The 12,007-nt window shown below is 37.9% G+C and overlaps 1 protein-coding gene across 1 annotated transcript in view; it reads left to right on the top strand.

Moving 5' to 3' along the window:
• The window catches only part of RNF111 (ring finger protein 111), a 31,261-nt gene extending 19,600 nt beyond the window's left edge, over window positions 1-11,661 (top strand). Inside the window, 7 exon segments of the mRNA XM_010151097.1 lie at window positions 776-1,127; window positions 3,698-3,823; window positions 4,589-4,715; window positions 8,120-8,212; window positions 9,337-9,432; window positions 10,311-10,438; window positions 10,998-11,661. Coding sequence (XP_010149399.1) covers window positions 776-1,127; window positions 3,698-3,823; window positions 4,589-4,715; window positions 8,120-8,212; window positions 9,337-9,432; window positions 10,311-10,438; window positions 10,998-11,115 — 1,040 coding nt within the window. The 3' untranslated portion in view covers window positions 11,116-11,661.
• The last annotated feature ends 346 nt before the right edge of the window (window positions 11,662-12,007 follow it).

The raw sequence follows: 12,007 nt of genomic DNA, 5'->3' as shown, positions 1-12,007 counted from the left end.
GTGTGAATATGTAAAAGGGGCGGGTGGGTGGGGGGGGGGGGGGGGGGTGTTGAAATCAAAGAAACAAGAAAACAGCTTCGCTGAAAACATATGAAAAGTCTTACTGGCTGCTTGCTTTGGTCTTAGAATTGGCCTAGGAAAACAGATATTAAGAAATGTATTTGAACAGTTCAGTTTGTGTAAAGGATTTGAACAGGATCAAGGTGCAGTTAAAATATTTTCTTTTGGGTGACCTTAATAACATTCTGACTTTAAAAGTATTTTCATAGTACATACAGTTTTTGATCTCCTTTGTATTTTAGCAGTGCCTTTTTATTTCTTTTTCCTTGTTCTCTCCCCTGTCCCATCCCCACCTTGAGCAAATTAAGAGAGTCAACCCATTTGTTTGATTTTAATTTTTTAAATTTTATTTTATTGTCTCTACAGTAGTGGACTTGGGGGGGTAGAGATTAAAATTTTAAAACTTGAACAAGAAATCTGAATTATGTGGGATATATACCTTTTTCAGCATGCATCACAGTTGTATGGTGTTTTTTTTTTTTTTACCAAAGTTGACAAGTGGAATACTTATGGCTACCAAGTGTGGGTTTCTTGTAGGGTATATTGCTGGAATCACTTTTATTTAAAAACTGCATAAACACATATGCCCTTGTTGCCACTTACTGCACTGGTGTATACTGGAGCACGTGTGTGAAGATACGTTTTGAAACTTATTTAAGTCAAAACCTGCTCCTGCTACTGACCAGATTAAAAGCACCTGATGTTTTCATTGCAGATGCTTCCTTGACCAGACCTCTTCACCATCAAGCTTCTGCATGTCCTCACTCTCATGGAAATCCTCCTCCACAGCCACAGCCTCCACCTCAAGTAGATTATGTTATCCCTCATCCAGTGCATCCCTTCCATCCTTCAATCTCCTCTCATGCATCTTCTCATCCTGTTCCACCTCCACCACCAACTCATCCTTTAGCCAGTGCAGCTGCTCCAATACCACAGCATCTTCCTGCAACACACCAGCCTATATCCCATCACATCCCTGCAACAGCACCTCCAGCACAGAGGCTACATCCTCACGAAGTGATCCAAAGGATGGAGGTCCAGAGAAGAAGAATGATGCAACACCCAACGTATGTCACAAATGTACTCAGAACAATATCTAAAACATATAATTCATTTCCCTCAGGTTTGTAAAATGTTGCATGTGAATCTCAAACTGTTAATTGCATGGTTAGGAACTGTTAGTATTAAACCATGGTAAGAAGGGTCTTTACATACCGTCACAGTCGCATGAGCATTAAGACTGAACCTGTTCCATTACATCTCAACAGTGGCTCCAGGTAAGGCACAGATGGGGCATGGAAGAGAAGGGAGCTTATTTCACTCTTGCTTGTTATTCATCCTCCAGATAAGAGGCAGGAATTCCTTTTCAAGTTGGAAAGCTTAGAAATTACATCATAAGGTCATATCAAATGTGTTCCTTGAAAGTGTGTTTAGCCTTGTTGATGCTGTTAAGATTCTTTGTATCTAACTACTGCCTGAAAATATAATGAACAATTTATCATAGGAGACAGTTAACCAGGTTTAATTCAGATTTAACCTTGGATACTTATCTGGCTTTACTATGCCTTTATATCTTTAGAAGAGAAGGAAGAGACTGAATATGTGTATGAGAATGTGTCCAATGTTGAGATGTAGCTTTGGTGATATTATTTAAGGGATGCTACTGTTGTTGCTCAGATAGATCCATGACACTAGTAGAAATGATGTGAGTACTGGCTTGGTATTCAGTCACAAAGTGACTGAAGTTATTTTAATTCTGGAGGTAATGCTTCTAAATATCCAGGAGGTTTTCAAGAATGAGCTCTTTCCTTGTTGCTCTTAACTTTGTTATACAAATTCTACTGGTAACTTAGTTTAAGCATTAACTTCTAAATCAGGTTTAACCAAAGTTTGCTTTAACTGCAGTTTTTGAGGCAGTTCATAAAAAATATCTGTAGTAACTGCTCACAGAGTGGCACATTAGACTCTCTTTTATCCCCTGACCCTCCCCAAAAGGTTAAATACAACCCTGCTTTCTCAGTCACTAAAATTTAGATCTGCCTGAACCTACACCTGTTTTTCTTTGCTGTGCAAATGGCATAAACTTTAAACACCCTCACCTGAACATACAGGCATGCTGCTTGTGTATACCTGTGATTATGCAATCGTACCCCAAAATTAATTCATTTTTGGAACGTTCAAGCCAGCAAATGCAAGACAGCAAGGTAGTTTTTTAAGGAAAAATACTAGTGGTAGCTGTCTTATCAGTTCTGGAAACTTTCTGGTATTTTGGAGATTGGAAACATGAATATGGGCATTTCTTAGCCTCCTGAATGTTCTTTGTGTGTGTAGAAAGTGTAGTTAAATGCTGATAATAGGTTCTTCCTTGTCATTCTCTCTGAAGTCACCAATTTCAGGTCAGTGTCAGTTTGCACAGTGAGGTTTCCCCTCTAAAGTTTTGGTTTGTAATCCTAAGAAATTGTGTATGAGGGTGCACTGCATTTGTGTAACAGTCTTTCTGTTTATTTTAAACCTGGTCACCCACTTTTTGTACTAAAATTGCAGGATAGACAGCATAGGAGTTTTACATTCATAAAAACAATTTCAAATGTGTTTCTTTTAAGACTCATTTTAGGAAAAATGAGCCTACACAACAATCAATTTATATGAAACTATGGAAGTTGTCTTACTATGGTGTTTTTAGTAAAATCTGTTCTTCCAGATTTTTCCCCATAGTTACTTGATAAACTAAAGGGCAGGGAGACTAGGAGTAGGTTTGCTGGTAGGTCTGTGTCATTGCAGAAAACTAATAATTATGACATAATTTATACAAACTGGACAGATTTCTCTAGAGAAATGTTAATTTACAGTGATTAGAATAGAAGTAACTCTTTACTTCTCTAGGCATGTAAATTTATCAAATGTCTAGTCTGCTTTGTCAGGTAGTTTAAGGCAGTACTGAATCTGAACAGTGTACTGCTTTTGGCAAAAATCCAAGTTGCTAGGTTGGGGGGGTGAAAAAAACCCACAACAAACCAACCAAAAGCAACTCCCTGTATTGAAAGCAGGGGAAAAAAGAACACCAAACCATGTCTTTCTGTATCTAGGAAGTGGTAAAATAACAGAAATAATCAGCCAGCAGGTATTTTGGAAAATTTCTTCCAAAACTGTAGTTGTTCTACAGCAGCTGGTATGGAAAACACTGTGCTCTTATTACTGGAGCTGTTATGCTAACATGTTGCAAGGAAAATGTCCTCTGATTAGTGTCTTGAGCTTCACATAATTACTTTTGCTGGTACAGTTTACTAGAAATAAACTGCAGCATAGCTGTGAATGACTGGATCTCAACATGACCATCCTGGGGCCTTTGCTTTCCTATCTGCAGGCTGAGGTTAAGAGTAAATGCTTTGTCAGCCCTTCTGTAGTCACATCTGCCAAGTGAAGGGCAGATCACAGTAGCTAAAGCTGGCTTTGTTAATGAAATCAGTATTATAATTAGTTTCTAACTTCAGATAAAAGTTGAAATTAAAATACTGTATGGTGAGTTTTATTTTAAATCCATTCCAGTAATTCAGTCTGTATTGTTTTGGTTATGGATGTTGCTTTTTTTAAACTAACAAGTATGTGAAATTAACTGTTGGTGTTTTATGTTGTTTAGACGTGCTCATGAGCGGCCTCCTCCACATCCTCATAGAATGCATCCCAATTACGGTCATGGACATCACATTCATGTGCCTCAGACAATGTCTTCTCATCCTCGACAAGCTCCAGAGAGATCTGCCTGGTTAGTAATCAGATACTGTTGTAGCTCTTTGGGACTCAGGACAAAAGACCATAAGGTGCTCATCACAGTGCTGACAATGCTGGCTGTGATTTTAGGAAGTGCTGTGTGCACCTGTAGCTTAAAATTTGTACGTGTTCATACGGCTTTAAAGTATTGCTTTCAGTTCTCAGTATTGTAAAAGTATTTCTAGGGGGTTTTATGCATTGCTTTTCAAGTGGAATTGAGTGTTACTAACTCTAGGTCATTATTTCAGGAATTGGTTTAAAAATAGGCAAGTAAAACATTGCTGAAGACTATTCTTACGTTTATGTTCTTTGTAAGATAGAGATTTGGATCTGAGTTACAAACTTATTCATTCTCTCTGCTGTTGTCTGAACTTATTTAAAATTGCATCAGGTGCACTCATGAACATTACATTGAAGTTACACAATGTGTGTGTTTTTTTTAAAACAATGCTTTTGACCATGAGGGAAGAGGTGCATGTGGGAACAGCAGCTGTTAAGCAGCGAGAGCTACAAAGATGACTCCCCACGGATAATATTCCTGGGCACAACAAATGTGGTGGTGTCTCTGCTGATTTATCATACTAAATCTTCAAGCTGATTTAAAAACAACTTTTATTTATGGTAGCATTAGGATGGTTAAAATTGTTATGTAAAACTTTTACAGTAGCCATGCTGTGTTGTATGCTTTCCAAAGCAGTGGGATTGTACCTAGGAATCAAGATGTGCCTGTACTGTAATGCCCCTCTCATTTCCTTGACAGGGAACTGGGAATTGAAGCTGGTGTGACTGCAGCTACATACCCGCCAGGGCCCTTGCATCCCCACTTGGCCCATTACCATGCACCTCCTCGACTTCATCACTTGCAAATAGGGGCTCTTCCTCTAATGGTGAGGAGATAGTTTATGAAAAATGATCAGCGTTGCTCATTGTAATTATTTGGTTTGTCAGGAGAATTGTTTTAAGGTTTACTGCATTTAATTGGGCATGTATATATTGCTGCAAAAGTTAGTGGTTCAACTGAATAAGAAAATACTCCAGTGTTTCTCTGTGTTGCCCCCAGATATGGAGCTAGAACAGGCTCATGTCTAATAAGAGAAAACAGTTAAGACACTAATATTTCTAACTTCAGCTCTTGTAAAATGAAACATTTGAATGAAATTGTCACTTGCATTGCAATGCATTGACCCTCTGCATCTGATTTTTAAAGTTGTCACTTCTTTAATGAGTTTTCAATTATTAAAGGTACAAATTTTCCAGCCAGTACATGAGGATTAGCACTAGTGCTGTATTTTTAAGGTGTGTATACAGCACAGCTAGAATTTCATCTAGAGATTTGGTTGTTTTCAAATAATATTTGGTGTTCATCAATCTAACTCCATGTGATAAAGTCTATAATTTCATAGCATGAAGTGTAAAGCAGTAGGAAGTGTGAGGGTAAAATAGTCCCTTGTTACACGTAACTTTCTTTAATCTACATTAGAAAACCAAGGAAAATCAGCATAACTCTGACTATGACAGTATTATTTGTGACAGAATGTCTGTAGGTTTATTGAAAGTGTTCTTAATTTTGTTTAATGAAAAGTCAGAGACACAAATTTAGTTTAATGGTGTGTATTTAGTGTTTCTATGTGGTATTTTGTGTGGCTAACCCGTATTATTTAACACTCTTAAAGCTAGATAATCTAACCAAAATTGTGGGCTCATCTGCAAGAGAATGCTAAAATTCTAACTAAAAACCAACCTGCAAGTCTTGTCTATGTAAAATTCCTTTGTTAGTAACCAGAGTTGACATCTAGGGATTGAACTGTAAATTTACAGCTGATACTGTAATACCTGTCTCTGCATAGTCTGGTCTTACATTGCTTCTCCTTGCTACTTAACTAACAAACATCACTATAATCCTCAAGTACTTCTGTGATATATCAGGGTTGGTAATTCATTGATGCACCGCTGGCATACTCAACACAGACTTCTAGAGCAGTCTGTACAACTTGGTATTTCAGTGTAGCCAACAAGATTCTTACTCTGAATCATCTATTCAGAATTAAGATTTTCTGACTTCTTCAGTTAAATATCTATTTTTTCAAGTGGATTAGAAATGGTTTGCCTCTCTCCCACATTCATTTCATGAGTTGTACGGTAATGGATAACATTTGCTGCTTTAGATCCTCAAAGAGAAAGGGCCCTCCTAATAGTTCAGGGGACTGCAAATGAATTAGGAGGCTGCAAGTTAAACATTTAAAGCTAAACGTTGAAAGTAATTCCTGCAGTAGGTCAACTCAGAAATGAATTTTGTGTTGAATCCGCTTTCTGGAATAGCATGCTGCCCAGTAAGCGGTGTGTATTTTTTCTGTCCATCTGGAGTACAAAAACTCCTTCAAGCTACTGCCAGGCCATAAAAGGCATAATGGGTTATTTGGTCTTTAATGGCACTAGTACTCTGATATATCAATTTCAGAGTTTAATTGCATGCAGATAACCTAATCTTTATCCAGTCAGTGCTGGAATGTAGACTGCAGATGTAATTCTCAGGGAAATAAAATGATGAAGATGTATTGGGGAAGGTAATCAGTGTTCAGCAGCTTTGACAGTCCAAATAGAGGGTGGAGGAAACAAAATCTCCTTTTCAGTTAGCTTGGTTGAAGAAATTTTGACCCGAAGTGTTGCTTCAGGAGGGATCCTGGATTAAAAGCAGTTAAAAAGAGCTTCCTTCATTATCTGTGTAGACAAGGATTAGGCTGCTTCTCTCCTTGGTTTAACACAATTATTTTGTTAAGCGTGACCCTGACTTAGAGCAGTTTGTGTTCCCATTGTTATTGCTTTAATGCTGTGTATTTGCTTGTCCTGGTTTTGGCTGGGATAGAGCTATTTTCTTCCTAGTAGCTGGTACAGTGCTGTGGTTTGGATTTAGTGTGACAATAATGTTGATAACATGCTGATGTTTTAGTTGTTGCGAAGTGGTGCTTACACCGGTCAGGGACTTCTCAGCTTCTCACGCACTCCTCATTATTCCCTTCCTTTTCTGTCCTATTGAACTGTCTTTATCTCGACCCATGTGTTTCAACTTTTTTTTTTCTTTTCCCCACCGATTTCTCTCCCCCATCCTTTGTTCCTGGTCATACTTCAAGGCCAGGCTGTGTGAGGCTTTGAGCAACCTGGTCTAGTGGAAGGTGTCCCTGCCCATGGCAGGGGGGTTGGAACTGGATGGTCTTTAAGGTCCCTTCCAACCCAAACCAGTCTGTGATTCTATGATCCTTCTGGGAGAGAGGAGGGTGGGCAGTGAGCAAGTGGCTGTGTTGTTCGTAGGTGCTGGCTGTTGTTAAAACATGATAGTGCTAAGGAAATACCTTTTTGTCAAAGTGATTTTTATGATCGATTCCATTCTGGACAAATGCTGTCCTGCCTTTTTCTTCTGTTTCTAAGCCTTACTGATTTGTTCCTTTAATTCTTGAATGACTCTGAGTGTTTGAGGCTATCTTTACACTTAGTTGTAAAAACTGGGAGGGATTTGGAGGTATAGGCCGATAGGTACCAGTAAGTCATAGTACAGTACGGTAGATGTGTGCTGGTCGGAATAATATCACTCAGTGTAATCGTACAGGTATCGCAGCTCTAAGGGATGCCACTGTTTCATACCAAAAAACTAACAGGCTTCCTGTAAAATACCTGAATGCTTAGCTTAGGGCTGTAATGTAACGTAGCTGTTGTAGTTCAGAGTGAATGTCAGGTTTGAAATAGCCTTGATTAGCTGCATCAAATTCAACTACATTTTTCAAATAAAAAAATGGACTTTTGTAATGCAGCTGGTACTTCTTTCTCTGTGCAGTTGTTTTGGGTAAGATAAGGATATTGGCTGTTTTTTCCAGACTATTATCCTTGTTACACCTGTGGTACCAAAAAATTGCATTTATGTATAACAAGTCCTTTTTGTAACTTCATGCGTAGCTTTTAGGTGTTTTGTTTATAAAAATAGGTAGATCTTTATAGTGGTTTAATGAAAGTAGGTTGAGGTTCTGAGATTTGGGAAGTGAGACCAAACAATACGTAATGCAGATGTGGCGAGAGTATAATGGAGGGTCTAGTCTCACTTCTGTTTTGCTTCTGGTTATGTTTAGAGAGCTCAGAGTGGTGTTGTGTTATGCCATCAGTTGGAATTGTATGCTCAAGCTGAGCAGTATAAAAAAAATAAGCAATTCAATAAAAGCAAAAGGATCTTAAATTTTACAAAGTGAACAGTAAAATACTGAAACTGTTCTGAATAGGTTTAACTTAACATCTGCTGTTTGAATAGGTACCAGACATGGCGGGCTACCCTCACATCCGTTACATTTCATCGGGATTGGATGGAACATCATTCAGAGGCCCTTTCAGGGGCAATTTTGAGGTTTGTAATAGAATAAAACTTAGATATATGTCAATGTCATGAGGGAATATGGGGGGGATGTCTGGTAGAGTTAGTTCTGTTTAACTTAACATCTGCTGTTTGAATAGGTACCAGACATGGCGGGCTACCCTCACATCCGTTACATTTCATCGGGATTGGATGGAACATCATTCAGAGGCCCTTTCAGGGGCAATTTTGAGGTTTGTAATAGAATAAAACTTAGATATATGTCAATGTCATGAGGGAATATGGGGGGGATGTCTGGTAGAGTTAGTTCTGTATATAGATGTAATTGTAGGGCATGTAGGGAAAATACCCTGTTTTTATAGAATGACCTCACTGTTGTGAACTGGGGTAAAAGCACCTTGAAAAGTCAGTCAGTAAAAGCTGCCCTAGTCAAGGTAGGCTTAGGTGGTTGTTAACTGACGGTATGTCTTGCTCTGCCCACCACCTCAGTTAGAAGGACATAGTAGTCACAGGGTGTGTTGGGAAAAGGTAGTGGTGTCTCTGAATAACTCTGCCAGGATCCTCCTAGTGAGGGTGAAACTTGGCAACGTTAACAGTGCTGTCGTGTTTGTTATGTAGTGCAGGAATTGGAGCTGAGGGAAGGAAAAAAGAAAAGGAGAAAATGAAAGGTATCAGATGCAGAGAGTTAATGACCTAGTCCACTGAAAACTTCAGTGACATCTCATGGTTCTAATGAACTCATTGCTGGAGAAAACTAAATCAGTCGCTGCATTTCAACTTAAGCATTGTTTTTTCTTCTAAGCCTTAATGACTGTTAAAAAGCAAATATTTGTGTAGTGCATTTAAATTGCATTTTTCTCATTAGACACACACATATATGTGAACATACTAATCACCATTCCTTGCTGACAAACAATTTCTAATTTTTTTAGTGTAAAATAGTGTTTCCCTGTAACTTAAAATACCAGGCAGTGTTGTGTGGGTTTTGCTACAGAAACCCACCGCTTTTCCCACACAACATACGGGTTTTTTTGCATTGTCTGTATTTGAGTAAGTTGGGAACTATCACTCCGAAAATGGGTTAGAAGAAAATTAATATATACTCAAGGTAGTTGAAATAACAGTTCTTACACTACTTATTTCTTCATAATTTTTAGGAGCTGATTCACTTGGAGGAACGATTAGGCAATGTCAATCGTGGAGCAACGCAGGGAACTATAGAAAGATGCACATACCCACATAAATACAAAAAGGTAAGGATTTCTCCATTTGTGGCCTGCCTGTAATATTTCTTTGAAAATATATTAATGTTGATGTTTAGCTTAAACCTGCAGAAATGTCAGCTTCTAAGATTGCATGTTTTCTGTATCTTGCAGTTTCAAGGATTGTAAGCAAACCTTACAATGCCACTTCTTTCACAAAATAAAAAACTTCTTCCCTAGATAAGGAGCTAGTGCAGTGTAATAAACCAGAAGTGGTTTGATATGATTTGATAACTTGTCCAGCAGTTATGAATAGCTTTGTGAGCAGTTCAGTAACTCCTGATAATAGCTAAATTGTTAACAGACTTCAGTGATGACTCATCAAATTAAGACTTTATTTCTGCAGTAAATTGTTGATGATGCTTACTTGCTTGGTATGTATTATTTTAACCTTTGCTCTGATCACATTAAGACGACTGGGACACTAGGAAGTTTTGATTCTGCTACAGAATTTTGGCAAATTCAGTTGTCTCTCAAGTGGAGTTTATTATACCGTAACATAGACTCCCATCCACGTTTGTGTAGTGTTCTTTCACACTTGATCAATAGTGACTTAAGATCCTAGGTTTGAAAGGATTTTTTTTCTTCTTTATGAATGAAATTAAGCTATTTATACATAGACAAGTAAAAGGACTGATAGTAACAATATGAAATGAATATATTCACGGTCCAGTAGACTTTTGTAATTAATACGTTAGATCAGTCTGCAATGTTGTGTGATTTTTTGCTCCAAGTGGTAGTTCTTGATTCATTTTGATTCATATACAATTGAATAAATACTGTGCAATGTTTACAAAGTAGTATGTGTTGAATATGTATTAAAAACAGATCTTACTCAGTTTGTCAATAATGTCATCTCTACTAATAAGGTAACAACTGATTGGTTCTCACAGAGGAAACTGCACTGCAAACAAGATGGGGAGGAAGGAACAGAAGAAGACACAGAGGAAAAGTGTACCATCTGTTTGTCTATACTGGAGGAAGGTGAAGACGTCAGGTAAATCATACCACTGAATATCAGAATGTAATGTTAATGTTCTGGCTTTGAGACCATACTTGAATATGGTACACTGCTGTCTTTGCAGTACTGCCTAGGTTAACTGTTACTGTTGAAGGCTATCTGTCACTGAGCCAGTAAATCAAACAAGGTGAAACTGAAAACACACACTGTTCAGTGTGTATTGACTTTGGGTAGAACGTAGGGTATTTTCTTCCAGTCTTCCATAAGTTACTGTCTTATAACCTGAGCCCAAGCTAGTATCTCGGATTAATCAGGACTGTCGATTTTAGTTTTTCTGGAGTAATGCTACTTAAGCTGTAACAGGTTTAAATCAGTGTAATACAGCAGAAGCTAGCTGATGCCTGACTTTGCCCATATCCGTCTTTTCTTGGAATGAGACAAACTGCAGGTTCAACTGGAAAGGCTAGCAAAGCTTGTGGGAAAATATGCCCATGCAGAGAGGACAGACACCCCGATAGCAAAACCCACATGGCTGTATTTCCAGTTGGTATGTTGATGCTGTGTTAACAGGAATGTTTTTCTGTTCTGCTGACAGGCGCCTTCCATGTATGCACCTTTTCCACCAAGTATGTGTAGATCAGTGGTTGATTACTAACAAGAAGTGCCCCATTTGCAGAGTGGACATTGAAGCTCAACTGCCTAGTGAAAGTTGACACTGCTTTCCAGAACTCTTGTCCTCCCTCTCGCTCCCTCTCATTTTTCGTGGTACTGCAGTCAACCAAAGATGGCATGACTTATCTGCGCAGATTTGGAAGCATTGAACCTAGAGTGCTGGCTCTGCTACATGGTACAACTAATGCTATACCTACAGTTTATGTGGAAGACCATTGAGTTTCAGTGTATTTATAAAACTACTTTTTAGGTTTTACATTTTTTCTTTTATTTTGTTACTGTATTTTTTTTGCATGGTTCCTTGTATTGCATTTGTTTGCACATATTATGGGCTTTGTGACCCCAAACTTGCAGGCAAGATTAGCTGCTTTAGTAAGTAGAAATGTGTGGTTTCTTCTTTTTGGTTTGTTTTACGTAGTATCGAGCTTTGAAAGTATGATTTCACTCATTACTAACCTCGAATTCCTTAATTTAATCTATCATATATTTTAGTTTAAATGTATAAAGATAATCTAGAAAAGGATAATATTATGTATAGAGACATTCCTTAATTAGGAAAAAATGGCTGCTGTATATTTACAATATCAATTCTGAGTCAAATAACATCCTTAATACTGGGAACATAATATGAACTATCCTCAGTCTGACTGATTCATATAGCATACTCATTACCACAGTTTGTCTGATCAGATTTTTGTGTTCGTTTTTAAAATTTCAGCACAATGCAGATATATTTGAATGTCAATGTTAAACATTTAGACTGCTGTTCAGATTGTATTTATCTTTTTTTCCCCCCCCCCCTATGTCTAGAAATTTGAATCCCTAACTTAAATATTTGCTGCTGTGAAACAGCTCTAGTGAACACTAAATGTTGATTTCAGTTAGCTGGATTGTAGATACTTGCGGATTGAAAGAATTAATAGGGAAATGGAG

This window comes from Eurypyga helias, unplaced genomic scaffold (genome assembly GCF_000690775.1).
Source record: "Eurypyga helias isolate BGI_N326 unplaced genomic scaffold, ASM69077v1 scaffold920, whole genome shotgun sequence".
Lineage (NCBI taxonomy): Eukaryota > Metazoa > Chordata > Aves > Eurypygiformes > Eurypygidae > Eurypyga > Eurypyga helias.
The sequence above is the reverse complement of the archived record's forward strand: the minus strand, read 5'-3'. Positions and strand labels throughout refer to the sequence as shown.